We start from the raw sequence: 27,586 nt of genomic DNA, 5'->3' as shown, positions 1-27,586 counted from the left end.
GACCGCAAGGTCCTCCTGCTCCAAAGTTAATTATAGGAGGTCTAGTGTAGTTCTCGTCCACAGCAGAGTTCACCTGGACATTACCCCAACGGGATTCATGGTGTAAGATTAGAAACGCTACTCAATTACTAGCAACCGATCGACGGCAATGTCTTCTGGTCTAAAGTGAATCATAGAAGGTCTAGTTTGATCCTCGTCCTCAACAGAGTTCTCCTGCATAATGCGCGAACAGGATAAATGGGTAAGATTACACATTTTACCGGATACCAGTTGGGAAGAGGATGCGACAAAATTATCTGAACACTTTCTTCTCAAGTATCCCGTATTACCTAGAGCAAGGCTCGGAGTCCACACCTTCAAACTTCCAGGTAAAATAGCGCAAATAGGAATAAAAAACTTAAGCAGATGAGTGAAGGGTTCAGGAATTTTATCGGTCTTCACGAAGCAGCGTACTTAGCAGACAAGTTATGATTCCAACGCTATCTCGGGGAATCTTTCATCTAACCTAACTTTCTGTTTGAAGAATAAATTATTTAAATATTCAGTAAAAGGCAGTAATCATGCAAAACATAAGCATTACCTAAGTATAAAACCAAATTATGCCTGACCTTAATCAGGACTGTCAATTTGAAGCAATCAAGCTTGTTAGTATGCATGTTTTTGGGTTTCAAGTTTCGAATTAGATTAGTCACACTGTTTTTAGAAAGCAATAGCAAGTCAATACGCGAAGCCGACTAGATTTGCATATTTGCTCAGCAAATCATTATCAATATCACACAAACAAAAATAACAGACGACAAAACTTCTATACTAGGCACCTCGTCTACCTTTGAGTTCTCGGCCAACAGTTGGTGTACACGCGACAGCTCACGCTCGAGCATGTGTTGCTGCTTTTTGGCCGCCTCGAGCGCCATCGGCGGACCCGAAGTGTCTTGTATGCGTGCGCGTAAGCCGCCCAGAGCACGTTCCAGCTCCTCCTTGTCACGCTGTAAGTTTTGCAGTGTGCCAGATTCCTCTTGCAACAGCTGATCGAGTTGATAGAGTTGATGCACCTTTGACTGGAGGAGGGAGAGAGACAAAAAGTTTATGTAGAGTTGTTGTAATTGTAGAGAGAAATTGAGTGGTGGAGAGTAGGAATTGTATAGGGAACATATATAAAGTAGAAAGTTGAAAGAGAGGCAGTGAGAGCGGCAAAGTTGTAAAGTTAGCAAATAGAGTGAAAGAAATGGTGAAAACCATTCATTTATATGAATAAATCAGTTAATTTCATTTAAAATATATTTAAAATTTTTTAAAATGTACACTCACCTGTAGCTCGCTGTGATTCGGACTGAGCCGATCCCACTGCTTTTGCTCCTCCAGCAAGAGGCGTCGCTCCTGCATGCGCTGATTGAATTCGAGACGATCCAGTGTCACAGCCTCGTTGCGTTGCGGCTGACGGCCGTTGATGTCGTTGTTGCGATAAAGTGAGCCCAACTTCACCATATTGTCGACCAAGTTGACAAGCGGTTTGCTCTTCTCATACTGGCGCTCCAGATCGAGCAGATGTTGCTTCAGGTAGTCCAGGCGCTGTATGCTTTCGGCGCGTGTGAGACCCTCAGCAGTGCGTAGACGATTCTAACGGCCATCGGGGAGTGGAAATTCACATATTTGTTAGTAAAAAATATTAAAATTTTTGCAAAGCTGTAAGTGAGTGTTACAAGCCACTAATAATACTAAATGTGGTTAAATGCCCGACACCCGGTATTGAGTTATGCAAACTATTTTTTAACTGCTATGCTATGAGTTAACAACCTGCACTTCATGTATATCGCTGCAACATTGCTCGATGGCGCGCGCTGTATTGCTGTTCTGGCGCCTCAACTGTATCAGCAGCAGCACCAGCTCCTCGTGTGTGCGGCTCAGCAAATCGCCGGCGGAAACGTCCAGATTCTAAGCGTCGGGCGGTTGGCGGTGAGCAAATTACGCAAGCAGGCGGGAAAGCGATGAATTTGTTTTGTTTTTAATTTTCAAGCATTTCAATAACAAAATAATGCGGCGCATAAAAATAAACGAAAAGAAAATTAAAAAAAAAAACTCAAAAACTTTGCACATTAATAAAGCAGTAAATAGTAAAGAAAAGGCAACGCAAGAACTTAATAACACAAGAAGTCAAATAATATTAATGAAATCAGTGGTAAAGGGGTGGCGGAGCGCAGGCGGCAAATCAATAAATTGCTTGTGTTCATTTTAAATTGAATTTCGCGCAATGGCGCGCGCACACACACATATGCGCGCGGCATACTCACACAAGCGGCTTGCTTACTTGCAGCCAATATTTCACATTTCACATTTTAAATTGAAATAATTGTTGCTGTTGTTTGTGTTTTACTTTGACTTGGTCGCGCTGCGACGCGCGTTTATCAGCGCAAACCAATATATCTTTTTGTGTATGTGTGAGTGAGTTTTCGGCGTTTGGCGCACACACCCACACGCAGAGACACTATGTTTCATGCACTATATTCACAAACGCAACCGCCCAAAAATACATATGTATATGTGCCTGCCCCAGTACTCACCCGCATCTGTGTGCTGGTCTCACGTTCCAGCATATCGATTTCGGCACGACTATCCACGCGCCGCATGGGATACGCTGCTTGTTGTTGTGTATGCTGCTCTTGCCACAATGTGGGGCCCGCGCCGCCTCCTACGCCACCATAATAGTCGCCACCATTGGCGCTGGGATGCAGCGGCGTCGACGCGGCCAAGATGCTGTTGCCACCTGCTATGAGTCCGTTGCTGCCGTAAACGCCACCAACACCACCACCACCACCCAGGCCAACAAAGCCGCTGCGTTGATCCGTGAGTGTTGTTGTCTTCGCGTATTTCGTGTCGTGCGCCGTGCCGTAGTAGGAGTTCGTTAGTGTGCCCAGCATTTGATCGTAACCTTGCGCTAAGTGTTGTTGTTGTTGTAGTTGCTGCTGCTGCTGCTGTAGCGGATTGTGTGCATCCGAGGGATCTGGTTTAACGGTAAGATTGCCTTTGGGTAAATTGCGCACATTCCGCACCGAAATTGACGCTGCTGTTGTTGGCACACGTAACGTTGTTACAACAGTTGCAGTTGTGGCGTTGTGTTCACACACATATTCGTAGTTATGTATAGTTACATATATATGCGTGTGTTTGTATGTGTGTGTGTGTGTGGAAGAGAAGAGCAAAGAGAAAAAAGACAAAATGACAAATTGCAAGTGCCAAAGTTTTAATTCTCAAACCAATATAGAAGCAGTAAAGAGAGCTGGAGAGCTCGATAGTTGCACAGCTGACTAAAGGTATAGTGAGGCATAGTGTAGTAAGGAAAAGCGCAATGTAGTTGTAGTAAAGTGATAGAATGGGGGACTTAGGAGTTAATGCGGTGGAATGCCTGAGAGACGCTGAACCATTAATAACATTTTGAAGGTTTGCTAGTGATGTGAAGAGCTGGTTGATTTATGTAAGCTGGGAGTAAGAAGCACTACAATGATAACGACTGGCTGTTATGCCATAAAAATTACTTACTAACTATAACAGTTATGCAGACAAAGGCACGTCTTATGGATTTTATTTTTTGTTTGTTTATTTTTTCGAAAATGTGATGCCAAACAGAATTTATTTGTGTCGATGTTGCATATACAATATTTAAATTAGAGTTGAATTTACATTAAGGCAAATAATGTATGGAGCGAGAAATTTAAGAGAGCGTGAGAGCGCGCAAATTTTAATTAACGGTTTGAAATAAATGAGAATTCTAGCTAGCAAGAGTGGTTAAATAATTAGTTTATTGTATTACAGCTATAAGACTGTATTAAAAGTTCTGTTAACAGAAATGCTAAGGAGAACTGTTAATACCCTGTAATATTGCAAGCGTAACTTATGAGTTGTGATATTTTCTAAACATTTTGAATGAAAGTTAGGCGTTTTACAATTTTTCTGATGCCAAAACTTTAAAATAATATTTATTGATGATTTATTATTGATGCCATATACAAGTATATTTATTAAAAAAACAAAATAATTACAGTTTCAAATTACTAGTAATTTTTGTAGTCTAAAGTTGCGATATTCTGATTTTTTTTGTTAATAATTTAAGGAAAACTTTTGGATGTCAGTTTCAATCATCAAAAATATTGAATATTGGATTTAAATATTTTTCTTGCGCTGTTTTAAAGAATTTATAAAAGATTTAAAAAAATTTTTTTTTTTTTAAATCATTAGTTTTCATTTACTGTATATGCCTACTGTTACAAGAAAAGGTTAAGAATTGTCACCATTCTCTTTAAAATATTTTTCTGATGTGTTTTTTTTTTTTAATTCCTAAAATTTCTATATCACCTCCTCACTTACTTACTTATTAGTTGCATCTTTGGTGTATTTTCTAATGAAAATTCAGGTTTAATCAAAAAGAAAACACTTAACAGCAAGCCCTCTAAGTCCTGTTTCGTTAATATAATGATATTAATTGAAGACGAGCTAGTGTGAGAAAGCGAAACATCCCTTCCCAAGGTAGTGCGCTGTGTTTGGGGCCCGCCATGTAAAAAAAACACCCTCAATGGAAAGAAAAAAGAAACGGACTCGATTGAGAGACCTCATTTTTTAAATAATAATAATATTTGACGATAAGAGACTTTGCTAATTCTTCTAGTAAATAAAACAAAATGCTTGAAAATTAATTTTTTTTCTGAATCATAATTTGTGAGTCTTTGTTCAAAGTAGAGACTAAATAATATAATATGAACTGTTGAAGTGATAATAAACAGTAACTATGAACCTTTTGCTTTAATTTCGTTTGCTTACATAATTTTAAAAATTTTTAGCTGAAAATTTGTATTTCAAAAAGCGAAAATACAATATTTGGTGTTGCCTGCAATTTATACACAGCTTTCTTAGAACCAATTGCTGCTCGAAAGTGAGGTTACTTAATTTATCTGACGGCAAGAACCTAAATGATTGTCTAAAAATTGTATGCAATTTAATTTTGTTTACCGTAAAAAGTATTGTTATGAATAATATAGTGAAAAAGGCAAAAAAAAAAACAAAAAAAATTGAAAAATTGAAAAATTAAAGAGCCAACTATATAACAAGGGTACTAAATGCTATGTGTTATCGAATTGCGTTGAATAAAGTCGGCATAAATTTTGTGTAGTTTAATTATAATATTAAATAATATTAAATCTGACAAAACGATGTTGATTTTCTAAGTCCTCCTTTTATTTGTAAGCAGTTCTAAATCTTTTAGCAACTGTAAATTAGCGAAGTAGACATGGCAATCAGCTTACTATTTTTAAAATTTATATATATTTCACACAAAAAGTATGTATATCTTAGCTGTCTTGGATTCACTATTTCTATGTTTCCTTCTGCTCTCTTGTCAAAAAATTACTGTGAAAGCAAAAACAAAATTATTGAGTTGAACTCTTACAAGTGAGTATGCGGATACCGCTATTTTCAATCCTACCACGTTTGATTTTGCATACGTTACAACAGTTTTACTATTGTGAACGGTTCGTATGACAGTTAAAAATATAAATTTCTTTTTTTCTTGTATTTCAAAAACTGATCACTTAAAATCTATTATAGCAGTTTATAGAAATCAAAATTAAAGTGTTACAGGAAGGTTTTTTAATGCGAAAAAAGAGTTTTTCAACTAAGAAAAAATCATAATTTAAATAAAAATAGCGTGATCCAAATCATCCGATTAGGCACTTTTAAGCGCCGAAGTGCAACATGTTAGCTTTGTAATGCGGTTTATAGGCCCATACTAGAACTATATAGGCAACTTAAGTCTCTATTTAACTTGCTTCTCAGTGACAACTTGAGCTAGATTGGCACTGTGATCCAAGTTACCCGTTTAGGCACTTTTGCGCATGCGTACAATTGCTTGGGCGTCTGATATAGTTTGTGTGATTAGCTGGAAAATAACGCATTGCGAATCGAAGATAGCTATTATAATTAATTATCCCTAATGTACTTAAGTTTTCTATTAATTTTTTTAATTTAAATTTTTTTGATTTTGCTCAAATCCTTTTAAATTTATTAATTTAGAATGTTAGTTTCAATTCCTAGTTTCTTTCGCAATTTAAGCAGTTAGGGGTTTTATATAGTCTCATAAATCCGAAAACATAGCGTTGAGAATTTAAGTGAGTAAACTCATTTCTGTCTGTAATCCAACAACAATTCTTTAAACAAGTGTAAAAATTTATGATTTCATGATTTTACGATGCGTTATGACAAGTTGTGAGTCCCCTCAGTATTTTTGAATTTTTTTTTATTGAAAAACTTCAATTAATTAAAACACGCCTCACTAACTCATAATTCTAAACTATGCACTAATAGTATAAGCAGCCATCATATGATTTAGGAAAACTACTAAAAATTTACAATTTTTACATTGACATAAATAAAAAAAGCGTTAAAAATTACATACAAATTTCAAACTCGAGCGGTGTTAAGGACTTTTTACACAAAATTTACACTTTTTACACAACAACATTAGACTATTTATACAAATAATTAATAGTTTCTGCAGCCAGACAACTTAACTATGCACACTTCCGTTAGGTGGCAGTCTGAAGAGCACTTGCAAGTGTTAATTTGTGGTAGTAAATACATATATGCATGTGTGTGAGTGTGTAAATAACCAGAGCTGCTGTGTTAATTAGCGATTGGGCCGAAACTAAAATGTTCTTAAAAATACACTAGAGTAAATATTAATTGCGAAAATTTGAAATAATAGCAGGAAGCTTTTGAAAATATAAATTTACAGTTAATTTAAAGAAAGAGCAATGAAGCGGAGCAGTAAGTATACATAAGTATTTGTAGTATTGTAAGAAAAAATATAGTTGCTTACCATTTTATTTGCTTTGGATTTTTTTAACTATTTTTATATGTTTTTCAGTATTTGTTTACCATTAGAGAGTTAAATTGTTTATAGCGACAATAACAACAACAGTCAACAAAGCCATGACAATCAACGCCAATTGATAGACAACAAATATGCGCGTCGCTGTAAGTGTGTGTGTGCGCGTCGCTGTTTCGTGTTATTTGCTTACATGTGTGTGTGTGTGTGTGTGTGTGTCTGAATAGTTGCGCCAGTCTGCCTAACTGTCTAGTCGCTGTTTTACAGCATATTTGCATATATATTTAACAACTTTGTATTTACATATATATTTATTGTTGTAGACTTGGCATTTCGTGGGTATAAGTGTGTGCGTGTGTGCAAAATTTCGTGCAAATTCAATCAATTTAAGCTCAAATATACATGCACATACATAAACTATATAAAGACATGCTTTAAAGCGCACATATAGTGCGCGACGCCTTTGTGTATGCTACGCTTAAACATTTGTTTGTATGTGTGTTTGCGCGCCTATTGTGTGCTGGTTTATTTTCTAATTTGTATGCGGCGCGCTGGGATTTCAACAATGTAATGTTGCGCGCGGTGTTTAAACTCGATGGAAAGCGCTGTAGTTAAGGTTTTGCCGACAGAGCTGATACAATGAGCGCCTTTGTATTGGCATATTTATATATAATAGTTTTTGTTGTTGTATTTGCTACCTTTCTCGTGGTTGCATGCGCATTGCGCGTACTTTGAATGGAAACTGACAACAACATTTAACGGTTTTTGTTTTTTTATTGAAAGTGTCATCATTCATGTGTGGTCTCGTGCGGCCAGTCAACGCGCGGCAACTGTTGCGCCTAACCAGAACAGGTGTTTTTGCTTATTGTTCATATTTATTTTATTTTATTTACTTTATTTACTTTACACTTGGTTGCCTTTATCTTATATGCTATTATTTTGTAGATTTGTACATTTGTCGCTGCTTTATTCCGCATCGGTTGTGCAGGGCGTATGCGCAACATTGTCATTGTCATCACAGCTCACATTCAATTGTTCCATAATGGCGCGCACTGTGCTCCCCACACTTGTGAGACTCTCACTGCCGCAGGGGTTGTCATTTTCCGAGTTGCTATTGCTGCCCGAATGCTTCATTAGGCCGCTGGACATGGAGTCCCATTGGCGTATCGTCTCGCGATCGATCTCCACCGATTTGTGCGATAAGTTTGAGCCGCTGTCCGTGCGCAATACCTCATACACATCCGAGCTGTGACCGTCGTCTGCAATATGTTCTTGCAGCTGTACGTAAACATCATTCTCATTGAGGCGATCCACGTCAGCAGCGCGCGCATGCCGCGCGTTGTGTGGCGTAAGCGGTTCGCTCAAGCGCGGTTTATATGCGGCGCGTACCTGCTGTGATACATTGTCGTTTACGTAGGTGACATCACGTGTGATTTTCGCTTTATGCGCGACGCGTTCGCCACCATGTAGTTCACGTCTCATGAGCGCCGTCGGGCTGGGCGCTATGCGATCGAGGTCGTCTAGTGAACGCGCATGGCGTTGTGAGACGCGTCGCAAGCTTTCGCGCCAGAGCGTGTCTTCCTCCCATAGCAGCTCACCGGTTATGGGTGCGCCTAGAACGGAGAATTTCTGTGCGTTATTTGTGTTCGTGCCAGCGACGGCGTGTGCCGTTTTAGTATTAGTGTTAGTGGACGTTCGGCCTCCGTGTGGAGACGCTGCTACATCACTACCTTCACCGACAACCATATGATTTGAATGACCCAGTGCTCCCAAACCGATGATGTTACTGTGTCCCAATTGTTGCTGTTGCATGTTTGTGATTTTCGCCGAACTACCACCACCGCCGCCGCCGCCAACCCTAGTGCCGCGGCCGGCGGTATAAGTCTGATAAGGTGAATGAGTTTGTGGTGACGCGGATGGTGTGTGCGTGATGGCAGTGGGATATGCATTGGTACCCGTTAGTTCAGTATGTGCTTGCTGTAGGTTAGTCTGTTGAAAGTTGCTCATTTTGGTGGTGTGCGCGTGACGTCGCTGATAATCACTGGTTGCTGCCAACGAAGAAGTAGCTGTGTTGGCGGCTGCTAGCGCTGCAGCAGCAGTCTCGCTGGCATTGAGAATTTTGCCCGAGCGGTAGCTCAACTTTTCCACATTCGTCTTCATTTTATATAAATTTTTACTATCGATTGCCTGGTCTTTGTCGGCCAACAGATCCACATTTATATTTGAAATTACGCGCCCATGGCAATCAATGGGGTTGTGTATGTGCGCTATATTCGAGCCATGCGCGTGTACATCGCGCTGGTTGTTCAAGGGCGCTGTGGGTGTGGCGATCAACTCGCGACTGCTGCTGAGCTCGGAATAGTAATAAGGTGGGGATTTGTCGGAGATATTGCTATTATTGCGACTGTGTATGGGTGTGTAGTACTTTGAATGATCGTGGTCGCCGGAGGTGGGTGTGAGGCAGCCCGCACCGGCAGCAGTGCCATCGCGTATGTCGCCGCCTAGTCGCTGTAGCGAATCCGTGGACGACACGAAGCGTATGTTGCCGTAGAAATGTTCGTCGTCTTTGTTGCGGAATGTCTCCGGTGGTTTTATGAGTTTCGTTAGCAGTTCCGTGGAGCCGACGGTAAGTGGTGTGTCCAAAAGCGTGTTTTGGTAAAGATACAAATCGTTCGATTGCAAATGGCTGAGATAAGTATCTAAGTCATGTGACAGTGTCTCCTCGAATTTTTCGCGTAAAGATTCAATCTCGCTAATAGACTCTTCGGATAGTGGTCGCCGAGAACGTTGTCGTTCCAATTCAGAGTCCGAGCCTTGACGATGACGAAACTCCACCGCCGAATCGGTTTCGCTACTGTCGCCAGTCGGTGGCGTGGCGTTAAGCATGAATTTCTGCGGCAAAGAACTATTCGATGGATAGCGTCCGGGCGACGCCACATATGAGGGTGAGTTTTGCTTCAGTTTATTATAGAAATCAAAGTCGGACGAAGTGTTGGAGCTGTTGTCGGTTTGAAAACTGTAATTCGAGTCGGAGAGCGTGCGTTCGTGGTGCTTGAGCAGCGCAGCTGCATGTGGCTGCTTGAAATGTACGGCACTGCGTTGTTTCGAGAACTGATCCGGCAACGATAAACGACTACACTTTAAGGTCGTTTCGGCCTTCTGTCTATTCAACGAAGTGTTACTTGCATGTAACTTCGGTATTTGGTCGTACGATAGATTGATCTTCGTTACGCTGCCGCTGCTGCTGTCGCGTCGCTTCACCGTATCGTAATGCTCGGACGAGAATATCTCCTCCGTTTTCAAGTCCTCCATTGGCGGCGGTGAGGCTGGTATAGGCGGCGGCGAAACTATTTCACTATCAGAGCTTTCGGCACAATCGGCCAGTGGTGTGGATGCACCTAGATAATATGAGGCCGGGCGGAAAGTGTCCGATAGACTGAAGCGTGTGCGTGAGCGCATCTTCTTGAGATCGCTATGCTTTGTAGACTCATCGTCAGCGTCAGAACTATCCGATACGTGTGACATTGTGCTCTGCGACTGCTTCAGTATATCGGGTAGATCTTTGCGCTTGCATTGTGCACGCTCTGCGCTGGACTTTTTCGCTTTCTTCTTCAGTGTATCGGTGACTTTTTTGTTTTTCTTCAATGTCGATCTACCGGATGAGCTGTGCAACTCATCGGCCGGCAATGGTGGTGGCAGTTGAGACAAGTTACTTGCCACTGCAGCGCTGCTGAGTGCGGCGGCTGTATGGCTGCCACTTTCGCTTAGGCTGCTGGCTGCGCTTAATTCCATATACACAGGCTCTGCTTGTATTTGCAGCTGCTTGGCCTTGACAGCAGCGCTAGTCAGCGCTGGACCGTCGTGTGGATTTATGCACATAACCTCATAATTTGACCTGGAATCTTCATCGGGCAGATTTTTACTCATTTCTACATAGGGGTTCTCCTCTTCTGTGGTGGAATCATGCAGACTTATCAACGTCAAATTGCCAGACTGCGCTAAATCGCTCTTTTTCGGCGTCATTGGCAGATAGTGATTCTCGTCGAAAGTCAGCGCGGCCATAAGAGGCGCCCGCGGCTCTGTCGCAATTACTGGCTTAAGCTCAGCTGCAGCTGTTACCGTTATGCTAGTATCCGTGGCCGTACTAGCTAGCTGACTATTAGTGTGTGCTTGGTTATCTGTTGGCATTGCAGTTTCATCTTCTGCGTCTGCTTCTATGGCCAAAGCTTCGTCGAGATCATCGTCGGTATATTCCTCACCCACCGTGTCGTCGTCCTCATCTGTGTCTTCTCGTGTATTTGCAGTAGTGTCAGTTGTGACAACTCTTGCATCACACTCAGCTATGTTGGGCTCATTTTTCAGCTGGCTGCTCAAATTTTCATCCACAACTGCCGTCTCTCTTCCAACCAGCAATTCTGCAGTCTGCACGACACTTTCCTTAACTGGTACATACATATCCTTTGCTTCTTTTTCCCTCACCGCCTTCAAGTTAGCCTCTTGAATTCTTTGATAAACTTGCAACTGCGCCAACATTGGCGTCTCCTGTTCATTTATTGTCTGCATTGACATTGTCTCTTTCGCTGTCATGAGTTCGTGCGTCTGTTCAGTAGTGTCGCTCGCCACCACACGCTTAACATTACCGGCATCATAATTATCTGTAGTGTCTGCGGTTTCCTGCTCATCATCAGCGACGGTTTCTTGCTCTTCCAACTGCAGCTCCACTTCATCCGTCAACTCGACGGCGTGCCCGCTCCCCTCTTCGTTGTTCTCAATTAATTGCACATTTTCGCAAGTCTTCGATGGTGAAGGCGTTGGCGTCAGTGTCTTTGTGGTGTAGACGGGTGTGTATGTGGTAATTTGCGGTGATTTCGGCGCCGGTTTCTTGGGTAGGATAGGCACTTCCGGTGGCACCGCTGCATTATCCTTAAGCGCCGCCATATTCAGTTGCAATTTCACGTGCTGTGCCAACGTTCCGCTTTGGCTTTCATAAGTCTCGTTGGGCTTTGTTCTATCTCCACTGTTCTTCAGTATGGGTTTCGGTATAATTGGCGCTTTTGTTGCTGCTAGCATTGTTGTGTTGTTGTTTTTGCTATTGGTATCGGTCGGCGCTGTCACTGTCGCTATTTCGCGTGCGTCCGTCTTGTCGCTAACTGTCTTTGTGCCGCGCAATAGAGTGCTCGTTTGTACTGGTGTTTGTCTTATTGTTGTTGTTGGTATGTGCGCTGTTGTGCCTGTATTCGTTTCGGCGAAGGTAATTGTTGACTTTGTTGTTGGGTTACTTTTATTATCACCCTCAATTGCTTGGCCAACAGCCGCAGCAGCGTGTGTTGTTGTTGCTGCAGCCGTTGACGCTTCGCTAATGGCACTAGAGACAGTGCCGCCACCTGTCGCTAAACTAGTAATGGCAGCTAGAGTAGTAGTAGTGGTAGTGGTAGTAGTGATAACAGAGTTGGTAGTAATGGTAGTGGTGTTTGTGGTTGTGGTGGTGGTGGACCTTCCTGCCGGCCTGCCGTTTGTGTTGTCTCCATCTGACAGGGGGTTTTATGGGCACACAGCGCATACGATTTGTTGTACAGTTTACAGTTTTAACGGTGTTTTATTTATGATTATTATTTTTTGTTTTGGATTTGTTGTGGAGATTTTTATTTTACAAAAATTACAATTTTCCAAATAAAAACCAAACAAAATGTGTTTAATTTTATTTTTTTTTTTTTTTTGATTTTTGTACACGCAAAACAAAATACGAACAAAAAATATGGAAAAAAGAAAAACAAAAAACGAATTCTTAATTAAACAAAGTTCAACAATGGATACTGAAAATATTTTGCAAATGTTGATGAATTTAGTGCGAAGTTTTTTTATTTTAAACAATTTATTTGGTAAATAAATTAATTTCGGTTGTGGGTTAGATTGAAGGTGAAAAATGCTTTGCAGCCAATAGTGAGTACAGTTAGCCACTTTGAGTGCACCAATTAACCCAGTTTCTAGTTTTTAAGCAAGTAAAGAAGGAAAGCTACTGAAAAGGGAGGTGGAAAGTGAAAAGCAAAAGGAAAAATAAAAAAATTAATTATATACAAAGTTTGAAGAAATACTAACCTAAAGGTGTATATATAAGAGAAAACACTAAATTGACTGCAAGAAGTACAGTTACAGACAGTTAAATAACGTTGTTTAAGCCCCACAAAGCCCAGGGTGAAATATTAAAATTCGAAAAGTATCGCAATAACAGAGCAACGCTGTTATGCACGAATGGAATAGTATACATATGTATATACATATACTTGTAAGGCCACAAGGCAACCACCAACCACAAAACACAAAAATCGGAAATAAAAAATAATAATATAAATATTATTGAATACGAAAAAAATGTTTTAAAAAAATAAATATGTATGAGAAATAAAATTAAAAAAAATAATATTAGTAAACAAGAAGAAACTATAAAAACGAAGTGCATTTGAGAAATATAAGATCTATAAAATTAAAAAAAATTAAAGAAATAAAAAAATTTTATTAAAAAAAAAATCTAAAAAAATATTCTACAAGATATTTCAAAAAAAAATATTTAGTATATAAGAGAAACTAAATGCAACCGCTACTTAAGTCTACGTACTGCCAGCGGCGTGGTACGCAAAAGTCTAACGAGCAAAAAAATAAAATAAAATAAAAAGCGCGCCGGCTGTACAACTCGTCAGGAGCTCCTCCCAGCAGCTGTGTGTGTGCTTTTTTAATTTGCAAGGCAAATATGTGCAAGCGAAAAACTGTTATATTAACCTAAATTTATGTGCATGCACATGTGCTAGTAATCACGTCACAAAAAAAAAAACTAAAAATAAAAATAAAAACAAAAAATATAGCAAAATACACAACCACATGCATAATGTGAGCGCCACAGCTTGTAGTTCGTTGAAAGAAAAAATAAATACAACTTAAATAAATCCTCAATGCAAATGCCACAACAAACATGTGCACTGTAAAAATTAAAAAATAATATTAACGGTAAAAAACACAAGAAAAAATGTTAGCTGCAGTTGCACCGAAGCGAGAATACCCTTCACAAATGAAGAAGTCCATAAAGGACTTGATTTTGATCGTTCAGTTTGTACGATAGCTGCCGTGCTATAGTGATTTGCTCTGGAAGATTTTATCATATACCGAAGCATAACCTTAGGGAACACTCAGTGCTTAACTTCGTTACGATATCTTTTCAATATAAGCGGTTGAAAAATAAGTAGCTTCTTAGCTAGAAAAGGACGTAATATCAGATCTTTATATCAAAAACTGAAGGACTTGACAAAAGGACATGGCTAAATCGACTCAACTCATCATGGTGATCATTTATGGTATACTACTATGAGCAAAAAATAGTAAGAATTTGTTCATAATTTTAAAATTCTTAAATTATGCTATGTACTTGCTCTCAAAATAATTCCCCATGGCCCCTCTAGACTTGCGCCAACGTTTTTTTCAAAAATCGAAACAGTTGTTAAATTGAATTTCCGGAACAACCTTCAACGCGCCTAGCGATTCACGTTTAATGGCTGCAATTGACTCAAAATGGTTTTCCCGGAGCGGTAATTTGAGTTTTCTAAACAGCCAGAAGTCACAAGAAGCTATTTCAGGAGAATACGGTTGTTGCGGCACGATACTGGTTGAAAATTTGGCGAAAAACTCACGAGGAATTAATGCAGTATGCGACGGTGCGTTATCGTGGTGCAAGAACAAAGAGTTGTCGGCCCATAATTCCGGTCTGTTTTTTACGAATAGCTTCGCGCCAACTACTCCTAACGCTCAAATAGTATTTATTGTTGAAAGTGTGGCCGGTTGAAAGTATTCGGAGTGCACCACATCTCGAGAATTGAAGAAAACTCTCAACATAACCTTGCATTTTGACTTGTTTTGACGTAATTTTTGCCCTTCAACCAATGGCTTTTTGCGTCAAATTTAAATTAAAAAGCCTAACTATTTTTTGCCCACCTTATACGATATCTGACGTTTTCTTTTTGGTATTACAAACTTCGCTATACCTTGTCCAGGTTATTAAAAAAAACCTTGCATGCTTTAATGTTTGATATCATGAACGGCAGCAGCGCAGCCACACGCCACTGTAATAAGGACAGTGAGGAAAGCACGCAGGTACATGTTTTCGGTTTAAGTATATAGTAAGTAAATGCATACATATGTATGTACTGTACAACGATACTTGCATGCCACAATATAGCCACTCTGCTAAATGCCAGTGACTTGATTTTCGCTTCGGGCTATGCTAGTCGCTTCGCCTTTGCATATAGCTGCCAGTTCTACGTAGTTAGACATATCAGATATATGCTAGTGTATATCTGCTATATTTATATCCAACATATACAACATATACAAAGTCGTTGTCATTATCGATGTTGAATTCCGTGCTGTTCTCATTGTCTATATTCACATGTCTTTCGGTTGTTAAAATAGAGGAATTCATGTTAGTCCAATGTTGGTTGTTGCAACATATGGCGCTTTGGCTAAATTTATGCTTTTTATATGTGTATGTAAATGTGTATACAACATTGTGTTTTCAAGAGAAAAAATTATATTTTCTCCGACATATGCCAGTCTAGCCGCATACGCTTGTAAAAGTTTGAGGTTAATGGTGAAAGACTAATAAAACATTAAAGCTCTTTACATTGAAGGTACGCTAAAAGAGAGCTAAACAATTTGCTCTAAAAGAGTTGCCATTAAAGCAATAACTAGACATTTTTTTAATACACTTAATTGATAACGACTACTTGCAAAAATGTTAATATGTAATATAGAGATACCTACAGGGATAGCAGTCTAACCAGCTGTCAAAGTAATCCAATTGTGACAAAAAAGTACAATTGTAATTTAAATTCCTAGGGTAAAAATATTTAAAAAGATATATTTTGCTAAGTTAATAGGACTGTCCTTAATCACTGCGTCAAATATGAGCGCAATCTGTCAATCAATTTGTTTAGAGCATCTGCTTAAGTCGGTACACATTCTTTTGGTATTTTTACAATAGATAAAAATATCGAAGAAAGAATTTGTCTCAAATTTTGTATTTCTTATCAAATTTTGTGTGCAGAATCATTGTGAATGTTGGAAAAGGCTTACGGTGATGCAGCTTTACCAAAAACACAAGCCAACGAGTGTTCACCACAAAGAGCGTCGAGAGATCGTTGAAAACATGCATCGTTCTGGTCGAACTCTTCAACTTATGAAAATATTAAAAAATTCAAGAAGGTGCTGTTTGAAAATCGTCAGGAATGAAATTTGTGTGGATATTTTAAGTATGAAGTCGACCTCGACATGTCCCGATGAAACTGAATTTTTTTTCAAAAATTGTAATATAAAGAGGTCTTTTTCGAAATGCTTGACAGTGCAAATTCCGATTTCACATTCGTGGAGAGCATTTTAATCGCCGATTAGATATGGGTTTATGATTTTTAATCCAAAAACTCAATGAATACCATCGATCAATTACAGAATGTACCAGTTTTGGCTTGCTGTGACTTTTTCTTGTTCCCCAAACTGAAATTGCCGCTCCATGGATGGATTTCAGTCGTTGGAAGAGATAAAACAAAATGCGCTGGAGTAGCTGAAGAGCATCGCAAAAAGTGCTTATAAAAAGTGTTTCGAGAACTGGAAGCACCCGCAGTACAAGCTCGTCAGCCAGTTCGTTTCCGGTTATCCCTTTGCAACCTGGCACCCAGATGAGTTGCACTCGATTGCAGACAGATTGGCTGTTCAGCTATTCCATACACTCACGTATTAACGGCGATTCAAATTCGTAAGCTCAGATAGCTTTAAATGCCGCCTGACTAACACTGAGTTTAGCAATTCTTACTTTCATTGCAATATTTGTGTTGGAGATTTATTTCTACACACAGACTTGTAGCAAAAATTTCTGTTTGGATAATGCTCGGAAAACATTATAAGAGTATAGAAAGTTTGGTGCGCGATCTTGTGATGCCTGCACCAATGCCTTCCACGTTTTCGAGGCTTCCGTTTAGCACTTAATAGTGCTATTCCTTAAGCATAGAGTTACTCTATTCTGCCTTACTGCCGAGAGGAACTTTAATCGTCTTTGTCGAATTTACCCTTTTGGTAATGTCGATAGCAGAAGTGGCACTGGTGTCTCCTCATTTAAAACTTTGATTTGTTGAGACGGGAGTTATTTACCTTATATATCCCTTCTGCAGTCATGTGAAGCACTGTGACCTTCAGCATGACTTCTAGTGCTGCCTTTGAAAAATTACGACATTGAACCACAGATAAATAAGTTTGTCATATTCCAGTAAGCTAAATGTCGCTGTCACGAAACTGGCTTCCGACACATAGGCTCTTAGACAAATGCGTTCAGAATAATCCGTAAAACATTTTCTGCATACGAGAATTTTCCATTTTTTGGTTCCTTATAAATATATATTAGGGCAGGTTGATTTATAAGGAGCCAGCGAGTTTTAAGGCCCCTTAAAAATCGTCGGCTCGATCCGCTTTAATATATGCTGATATATTGTATATACTTTAATATATGCAGATATATATGTATATATATTTTCCTGCAAATTTCTAGGTGAAACATTGATAGTTATTAGTGCTAACTGTTTAATGATGCATAAACATGGACGATGACGAAACGAGATGAAAAATCATTTGAAGCATTCGACAGAACTGTTCTTCGCAAAATCTTTATAGTCGTGGGTGTGCGCGATGAATTAGGAAGAAGAAGAAACCACGAACAGTATGAGCTCTATGGTGACATATAGTTACGCAAATAAAAAATACGAATGCGCTAGTTAGGCCATGTTGTTTGCATGAAGGATAATGCTCCAGCGAAAAGCCCCTTCGATTCGAGATCCTTGAATGGACAACAGAAGCAGTGGTGGTCACGCATTCAATGGTATACGGTACTCGTTTTTTTTTAAGTTTAGAATAATTTAGTACTGGAAGAAGTTATTTTTGTTAGACAACTGTATTTTGCTGACAGTTCTTTAGAAATGTTTCTAAGGATATTATCTTATTGAAAAAAAAAACAAAAGCTTCATTAAGCTAAATTTATTTCGAAACCTAGTCTTTTCTGAAGCAAGTACACATTAGCAAATGTTCTATAATAATTATTACCACAGTTTTGAAAACGACCGTATTAGTAGGAGTGTAATATTTACTCTTTACTCTCTCACTCAATTGCCACCCGATGATTGGGCGAACAAGCGAAGTACAACAAACGGAAATGATGCAAAATTTTGCCAGTCAACAACTCAACAAGAAGGATATATTAAGCGAATTTATTTTACAACCGCATCCTTATTATGTCATAGACAAGTTGCGCAAAAGTTTCGTAAAAGTACGAACGTATTTACATATCTTTACATGCATGTGAGTGTGTGTGGAATGCCACCTATGCTTTTTACATGAAACTTTTTGAGGTTATGCAAAAAAAATTTCGTTTTGGTTGCAGGAAATAGTCAAATTTCATAGCAGCAAATGAATAAAAAAAGGTCGAAATGAAAATATTTTTTTGTTAACATAACTTTTGTAAAGCTATTTATGTTGTTGTAGAAGTGTGCATAAAATTGGATGAAGATTCGAGAGGAAGGCAATTGGCGTCGTTTATTTTATTGTTTTGTGAATTGTTTGCTCCTGTTTGCGATTTTTAAGGCGCTTCGGTAGTCGATGCAACTATTTTGACAAAGCAAAATTCAAAATAAATATATATTTTTTTTAATTTATATAAATAAAATAAAAATTTATATAAATAAAAAAATATTTTTAAGCAATTTTAAGGATCATAATTGCAATTTACAAATATTTTCTGCAAAAGCTAAAATGTTGCAACCCAAAAATATTGTGAAACCTTCACACAAATTTACTGAATCGCTACCCACAACTGGATAATTAGCTTTTACGCAAATCCTAAACAGACAAATTAAATATATCTTCAATAAATTTAATATATTTGTATGTGTGTGTATTGCCATTCACATTAAACTTTTGCTAGCTGCCTGTCCCTCACTTCGATTTCTTCACACCCACACGTTTAAGTTGCTCATACGCCGCGTTGGTCGCAAAGCATTCATTAATATTTTGTGGCAGCTGCCTTGATGAGCATGTCTATTACAATTCGAATTGAATTTATTTATGGTCACAACGTTGTTGGTATTAGCTGCGGGTCAATGCTGGTGGGCCATTTATAGAGTCTTTCAGTGAATCTTCGATGCGCCAAAAGAGATTTATATGTAAAAGAAGGTAATTATAGGAAAGATCAGCCACTCCGCCCACGCCAAATCAGAAATCACATTCATTATTAATGCTAATTGAAATAAATGCTGGAAATGGGCTGAACATTTACGATATTGCTATTTGAATGAATTTTTGGGGGAGCAGTGATGTATTTATTGGCTTAGGCAAACAGTAATACTTAACAATAACGTATTTCCATTGTAATTAACTTGCTGAAAACTAGTGAAAATTTCTTGCTTTTGAAAGCCAACTGACTGACAATGATATGGGCATACTCCAAAATGTTCGAAAGTACAAAATATGTACACAAAAGGTAAAGAGATGGCATGGTGTCGACCGTTGATTACTGAAGAAGTCAATGAAAAAATGCTGGAGCGAGATTGGCTGGGGTCTTTTATCTATACGTTTTGAGAATTAGTTTGCAACTAATGAAAATAGAAACCAGTGAAAATAGTTCCAACTGTTAGTCAACCATACACTCCTAAAGACGCAGTTACTGAATACGGTGATAACGGAATAATGAATGACAATCATATTTTTTAGAATACTGAAATAGTAAAAATAAACTTTGAAAGACCAAATGAATAAAAGTTCAGGATAAATTGAATTAAAGAGACTGAATTTTGATTAAGAATTGTAAAGAGGGCACGTTTTTGGTAAGTAATTAGGACAGTTTATGCTTTTGAAGTAATTTTATTTCGTGATTAGTCAAGAAAAAGAAATATTTGTCATCCAAAACTGCTGCATTGTTTTTTCAAAATATTCTCCATTACGACCTATATACTTTTCAATAGGTTTGCACTAATTTTCGAAGCACTTTTGTCACTCTGATTGAGGTATCAGCAAAACATGCCTTTTGAACGCATCAACAGCGTATTTAAGTCTGAAAAAACTTTGACATATTAGTTTATTTTTGACGAACGGTGATAAAAAGAATGGTGGACGACACATTAAATTGATGTTTTGAGTCCTAAGAAATGTTGTTTCATTCGTTGCGTGAGAGGTGGACGATTTTCTCGATTTTTTGAAAGCAACTGGCAAACAAATGGTTGTGCAACACTCAGAACTAACTTGTATCTGTTTTTATAGAGTTATGGTTGCGATATGTCCAGTTTTTCCAAAAAAAAAAAGGGTTTTTTGTTTTGAAACGGACTCATACAAAAAATTCCACAATAAATCACCTTTCTACGACAGATCAAATGACACGAACCTTGTTTTTGAGCGATCGACAAAATGCGCGTGCGCTCAGCATCAAAAGTTCCCGAAATATCAACTGATTTTGAACAAGCGTTACGAAATTCGTCTTGAAGTGATCTACGACCTCGGTTGAATTCACCATACCATTGATAAATACTGATTCTTAATGAACTTTTATCGCCAAAAATTATATTTAAATTATATTATTAATAATTATATATATATTATAAATTATTAATTAATATTATATTTAAAATTTAATAAAATTCATCGGTGCTTTGTTGCAGAGTTACTCCACGCCGAAAGTTGTAAAATTATTTTTTTAAAATGGTATTATTTGTCCGAGATGAATATTTTTAGTTGCTGTAAACAACACATGCAGCACTCACATGTCTAAACGTTATGAGTGTGTTATACACAAGAATGTCAAACCTTACGACCAGTTGCGGGCTGCTAGATAGCAACACTAGGGTTGCCAAATCGCGAAATGTAAAAGACAACCGACATATGACTGAAAACAGAGATTTAGAAAGATCTGCATAATATTTAATGCAAACTTTTCTTTAGTTGATATGTATGTACATGAAGACTTAACCCTAAAGGTTAATCATTATCGCAGATTCCTCGCTAGGGAGCAAAACATTGCTAAAAAACTGTTTGGATCTATTTAAATAGGGGCTCAATTTCAACGAGATGGCTAACCTAAAACTCTCATGGAATGAATTTCCATCTGCAAACTGCTGTTAATTTGCAGAATCGCAAGAATTTCTGCAGCGGATACTGGTGCTGTTAAGTGGGTTACTTAAGACAATGTCATAATGATCACGGTTGATTAGCGGACGCAAACAGTGACTAAGCCAGAATTGACGGTTAGGAAGGTTTTGTTATGTATTTGGTAGGATTTCATTCATGTTATAACGGCTAAGCTCTTAATTCGGACCTATACTGTCAACAAGTGGCCATGAAGCGGCCGGCTTTGGTCAATAGGAAATGAATTGTGTTCCATCAGCACAACGCCAATCCACTCACATCGTTAGTGGGTTTCTAGAAGCTGCGGGAGGTTTTTAGTCAGTTTTTATGCATCTTCCTTATAATACGGAGCAGACACCAAGTGAATGTTAACTGTTTCTGTCTATGATGAATGATTTTTCTGGTGACGAATTCACCTCAAGGAAACCTAGGGACTACAGTAGACCGTTTTATTTTTTGTCAATATGGATGAGAGTTTCTATGACAGGTATATTCATCAGCTACGGCGACTAGACTTACTTAGAACGATAACGAAGATTAAATTTGGTCTGTTTAAAAATTCATTTTGGTATACAAATTTTACTAAGAAAAATGCCATTCTCTGAAAATTGATTACTTTTTTCAATCTACTACTAACACAATTTACAATATCTATTAAATATTAACTTAAATCTCCACGCAACCTGCCCGGAGGCTTTTGTGCCAATATTTAAATTTTCGCGAACACTTCAAACTTCGGCTCCCCGACGTCAGCGTGTGCGCTGCTCCCACAGCAATAACAGTAAATAAGTTTACCGCTTAAAAAGCTAACCTTCATTAAATATCCAACTGCCACTGCGACACACCGGGGAAACGGCGGCAGCAGCAGCCATTGCAACAGCTGCAAGTTATGTACGCGCGTGCCGCGACCTAAAAATCTCATAAAAAGCACATGGAATCACATCAAAAGGATTAAAGAGCGGCAATAGCAGTAAAAATGAACACGAGAAGGTCAGTCAGCCGGTGACTCTGCTGGCGGTGAGTGAATGATGGCAACCCGCCGCGGCCATATTCACTGCGTCGAGTGCAGACGTTACAGTCACATTGCCGTTGTATTGCCGCTTTCGCGTCGTAAAAAAATGTGAATGCGGTAAAAATCACATTTTCAAGCAATGCGCGAGAGAAATTTATTAAAATGAGCAAAATGGAAAAGAAAGAAGAAGACAAAAGCCATAATAATAAGGATGCTGAGGCATTGCGCTGGCAGCAGGGCAAAGTTATGAGTCACGGTAGAATATGGCATTGCAACAGTGAAATGTTTTGAAAGTCAGTCAGTCAGATGCGTCGGAAGGGGCGAGTGAGGAGAGCAGCTAGCGGGTAACGAGTGTATGGCAAAGTAGAGCAATGGCACAACGCTGCATTCTAACGGTATTCAAGTGACAGCTGTGCTAGTTAAGCATTTACCGTTATACATAGAATACACAATTTTTTATATTTTGTGTGTGTGAGTGTGTGTGTATAAATACATATGTATAAATAGAGGTAGCGGTAACTAAGCAGTTAAGCCAAGCAGCCGTCAAAGGGTTATCACAGATCTATTGTGGCAGCGAACGCAGTCGTAAGAAGATAATAAATAAGTATAAATAATATGCAAATGCTACAGCTACGATAAACAAATAAATAAACAAACAAATAACAAAGGCTTACGCAAGAATTTAATGTAGCAGAGTTTTTCTTCGTCTAAAGTATTAGTAACTACAATGCAAAGAATGAGACAAATAAAAAAGGATTTACAAAACGGTGAAGAAGAAGAAGAATAGTATAGCGGAGGCAAGCAAATGAAATTGCAGGCAAATGAGAAAGATAAACAGAGAAAGGAAAAAGATGAAATGCAAAGTAAAGAGGGATATGAAGAGGCATATAACAGGCAAGAGTTTGTGTGTCATAAGAGAGGCTTAAGTACATAAAAAACATACAATAATAGAGCTCGTATATTATATAATAGATAATTTGACATATGTTTGTATAAATAGCGAGTAATGCACGCGAATATCGTGAATTTCAAGAATGCAAAATAAGAACATAAAAAATTAGGCAACAACAATGACATGCGCAGGGGTTCCATTATGGTTTTCACACGGTCGAAATGTTTATCTTTTGATTTTGTGAATATTTCTAAAGTGTTGACGTAACCTTTGGTACAATTAACGTTTTTTTGTAGACTTTATAAATGCCAATTAGACTTAAATGGCTACAAAACTATGTATATTAAAACTGAAAGTTTCTTAACGGTGTACTCTATTTCGCTGCGCTATGCGAAGAAAAAGTTCGAATATAGGTTTCGATGATAACAAAAAATGTAACAAAAACTAGTGTGAGAGTAGTTCGCGATTAGTCACAAAGAGCATAGCATAGCCACCCAAAAATTGCAACTGGTCCGAGAGTAGTCAGTGACTAGTCGCAAAGGAACACATACCCGTGACACTTTCTATGTGTTTAGTCACAAAGAACATAGCATAGCGCGCAAAAATGCGATTGGTCCGAGAGTAGTCAGTGACTAGTCGCAAAGGAATACATACCCTTGGCACTTATTATGTATTTATTTGGAGCAAATTACTGTGCTTTTGTTCAAACATGTTCGATGAAGAGGACCGAAAGGCTACCAAAGCAGACTGGCTGTTTTCAAGCTTCAAAAGGCTAGGCACATTTAATACCTTAACGAGTACGAAATCACACTAGTTCTTTTATATATTAAATCAACATATTTTACACTAATTAATCTCAAGTTTATGTGGGCTTATCGAATACCAGCTTTCTCTTTAAAGGCAAGATTGGTGACAAATTCTTTTTCATATTGTAACATAATGAGAATAATTCAAGTCCATTTCCTTCGGAGCTTACTCATTGATTTTTTTCAGCGTAAATACAGGTTCTCAAAGCCACTTAAAATATAAAACAAATTTCAAACAAGAACGTGATTTTGTTCGTTCAATTTGTATGACAGATTTATGCTATAAAGGTCTGATATCTTTGGAGTGCGATATATGAGCTTCTTCGAGAGTACAGCACATATGCAAAATTTCAGATCGATATCTCAGAAACTGTGAGACTAGTTCGCCTCTAAATATGCAGACATACAGACGGAGAGGCAGACGAACATGGCTAAATTGACGCAGCTCGTCACGCGTTAATATTACAACTTAACTTTTCGAGGATAATTTTATCTCGTACATATCAGAATATGCTCTGAAGACAATAATACCCTTATTTGAGTATTGGATGATTTCTAATTTTTTATAAACTCCATGTAAGATGAGTTAACCTTTAGAAGGAGGGAGAGAACTTGACATTCGGAGTGCGTTTAAAGATATATTATAGACTCATTCCTGTATAACGCCAGCGTCAAATGTCCTTATTGATTCAGTGACAGATCTTAAACAAATAATCTTTTTTTTAGATTTTGTTTTGTCTAATGATCGAAATATATACTACCTCTGAAAATTCATAAAATTTTGTTAGGTTTCTACCATTTTCCCTCATTCATACCGTTTTCAATTCTAATTCTACAAGATCAGTTAACACATTCAAAAATGGGCACAGAATAACCTCAAAAAAAAAAAAAAAAATCATTGGGTCTTAACTAATAAGGTTTTCTGATAATGCTTCTAGACTAAAGAAAGCGCTAAAAATATTGTGAGAGACATCTTCATCATCTCTTTTACTTCTCTTATTTTCTTGTTGCGAAAACCATAATAGAAACCCTATCCGTAGGCGCATTGTTGAGCAATAAAAAGGCAGCGACAGTTAGAAGCAAGTTAAGCCATAAAACATATGCTTGTATATAAGAAGATGCCACATACCTTCATCGTCCGACGAGTAACTATTGTAACCGGCTGGTCCGAGGTTCGCATGCGCATCCGAACGACTGCGCTGTATACCGCCTACGCCGCCGACCAGACTGCCACCAGCGGCCATCGTTGTGATGCCACCACTACCCGCGCCAACAGTGCCAGCCACAACACTACCACCAACCGCATTGCCGCCGCTGCTATTGCCACCGCTCGTATTGGTGGCGGCATAATGCGCGCCGCTCGCCACCGTCGTCGAGGCGAGCAGTATGTTCGGATTGCTACCAAGCTTGGACATGGCCGACATATTGCTGCCACCTTGTTGCATGCCCTTGCGCGTCAACGGTGACTGCAACATGCGCTGCTTCCACTCCAGCAAACGTTTCATCGACTCTTCACGCTTGCGTTCGCCATCCTGTGCCGATGGCTGATGTTGATGCTGCTGATGTTGTTGTTGTTGTGATTGTGATGATGATTGTGATTGTGACTGTGATGACTGCAATGACGACTGTTGCTGCTGTTGCTGTTGTTGTGGCGGTGAAGTGGTAGTCGCGCTGTTGTAGTCATCATCGAAACCGCCGCTGCGCTTGGGCAGGCGTGCGCTTGCCGAGCGTAGGAATTGTTCGCTCTGCTGAATAATCTGCTGCGTCGACATGGTTGGCGTATAGACAGGCTTTTGCGGCGGCGGTGGTTGCTGCTGCTTCTGTTGTGACTGTGACTGTGGCGAGAGCAGTGCCTGCGTTTGCGGATGCATCGATTGCGAGCGCAAATGCGCCAAGCTGCTCGTGTTCATGGCGGTCGTTGTATTGCTGCGGCTCATGCGCGGCATGCTAGCGGCGCCTTGGCCGTCGTGCAATTGCTCGCCGCGCTTGTAGGCGCGTTCGTAGGGATTCTCATAGCCGATGGTATGCATACCGCTACCCACTGGGCTAAGGAAATCGCCGGTGGTGCGATAGCCACCTGCCTGCTGTGGCTGTGCATTTGTAGCGCCTTTTGGATGTTGCAAGTAAAGCGCGCTTTTGCGCATCTTCTCCGCGTAGCTAGCCTCCGAGTAGTAGAAGCTGTCCGGTGTGCGATTGATGTCTAACGACGATTTGGGACGAGGTGCGCGCACTGCATCTGGTTTGATGGCGTTCGATAGGTTGCTGGTGCCGGCGGTGGCTGCAGCTGCTGCCGCTGATTCGGCGCGCGCTTCGTACTCCAAAAAGTCCGCCGAATGTGGGCGCACGATCGCGGCGGGTTGGCGTGAACGTAAATTGCTGTTGCTAGCGGTTAGCTGTTGTTGTTGTGCAGCCTGTGGAAGGAAGAAAACAATTTATTTATTATAAATTTTTTTAATTATTATTATAATTAAAATTAATTTAAGTTTTTTTCGTTAAGATTTTGAATCTGAGATAAAGATCCATATTTCCAGGGGCTTTCAGGAATACTCGATACAATATTTCCGTGGTCAAATCAAGTTACTTTCAGAACTATCGCTAGAAAATTAAACTTCATGAAGGGTCCGACTGTCCGTTTCTCCAAAAGGCTCAGTTTTTACAAACGAACATGACCTCAATGAATCTTTTTGCTATGGCAACATTCATCTTTTACTCTCCTGCTGTTAATTGGACGATTTCATGCAAAACCCTATGATTATATTTCGCATATAATCTCTGTTACACCGCAGCCAAGACCGCTTTCATCCCTTATCGCACATGCCACCGAAAGCGACCAGTTACAAATTCTTAATTACGCCCGTCTTTACAATATGCCATATTTATTATTTCTTTCGTTCTTTTCAATTCGTTGTCAACAATCTCGGCAGCGACCGTGGAGCATAACAATGACGGCGGACACGCAACGGCGCAATTTGCGACGCCCGTCAGTCTTGTTGGTTGCCGTCCTTTGCTGACCCATAAAACTTTGGAGTAATGCATGCGCGATTGATGTTAACAAAGGTCCACCAGCCAAGCGCTAGTACATATTTCAGCGATACTAAATACTTTCGATTAAAAAGGTTTCTTCTTGTAATCTACGTGTGTTTGTGTGTAAAGTATGATGGAAACATATTCTATGGTTATATAGTAAATATAACCTCGATAATTGGGCAATAAATTTGAGAGAATACAAAAAAAAAACTCTTGAGTCGTTCACTAAGTAACTTCGTTTGATGACAACGGTTGATGTTATTGAACTTTTTCGCGGCCACCTTGATCAAGACATATACTTATTATTTACAAGGAATTATTTAGAATGATCGAGAGCAGCTTTCACTTTTAGATATTGTTTCTGTGATTCCACGACCTAACATTTAGAATCCATTTAAGATCTTTTTAGTCATTTCTCCAATTTTTTAGGCAAAAAAAAGTGTTCCACAATCAAACAGTAACTTACCAAGGAGAAGATATAACCAAAGAAGGAATAGTCAAATCATAATATTGGTCCACATCCGTCTATATGTCCGTCTGTTTGCCTGTATATGCAACCAAATTTAGATTTATGCTATCAATCAACATCTGACCAGATATTCACCACGTAAAAAAAAGATTGACACTCAGCACCTCTTCGTTGCTCCTTTTGATAGCACGAAAAGGAGCTGCTTTTATGCCGTTATGTCTGATTTTTTCATCACCACAAAACTAATACTGCTGTGTAAACTGAAGTTGAGCAATATCAAAATATCGACAGGATCGAGAAGAATCGCTCCGAACCG

The 27,586-nt window shown here is 39.0% G+C and overlaps 1 protein-coding gene across 6 annotated transcripts in view; it reads right to left on the bottom strand.

The window, feature by feature from the left end:
* LOC120766586 (probable serine/threonine-protein kinase yakA) overlaps positions 1 to 27,586 on the bottom strand; it is a 250,698-nt gene that overhangs the window by 15,859 nt on the left and 207,253 nt on the right. For 4 of the 6 annotated variants that reach the window (XM_040092186.1, XM_040092185.1, XM_040092187.1 and 1 more), the window contains 5 exons: positions 24,904 to 26,185; positions 2,559 to 3,061; positions 1,795 to 1,932; positions 1,309 to 1,617; positions 828 to 1,058 (listed from right to left, as the gene is read on the bottom strand). In XM_040092186.1, the coding sequence (XP_039948120.1) occupies positions 828 to 1,058; positions 1,309 to 1,617; positions 1,795 to 1,932; positions 2,559 to 3,061; positions 24,904 to 26,185 (2,463 nt within the window). Of the gene's footprint in view, positions 1 to 827; positions 1,059 to 1,308; positions 1,618 to 1,794; positions 1,933 to 2,558; positions 3,062 to 7,800; positions 8,485 to 24,903; positions 26,186 to 27,586 lie in introns of those variants that run through there. The other 2 variants (XM_040092189.1, XM_040092190.1) reach the window with 2 other exon arrangements.

Source organism: Bactrocera tryoni, chromosome 1 (assembly GCF_016617805.1).
Source record: "Bactrocera tryoni isolate S06 chromosome 1, CSIRO_BtryS06_freeze2, whole genome shotgun sequence".
Taxonomy (NCBI): Eukaryota; Metazoa; Arthropoda; class Insecta; order Diptera; family Tephritidae; genus Bactrocera; species Bactrocera tryoni.
Note: the sequence above shows the minus strand (reverse complement) of the source record. Positions and strands in the feature narration are given on the sequence as shown.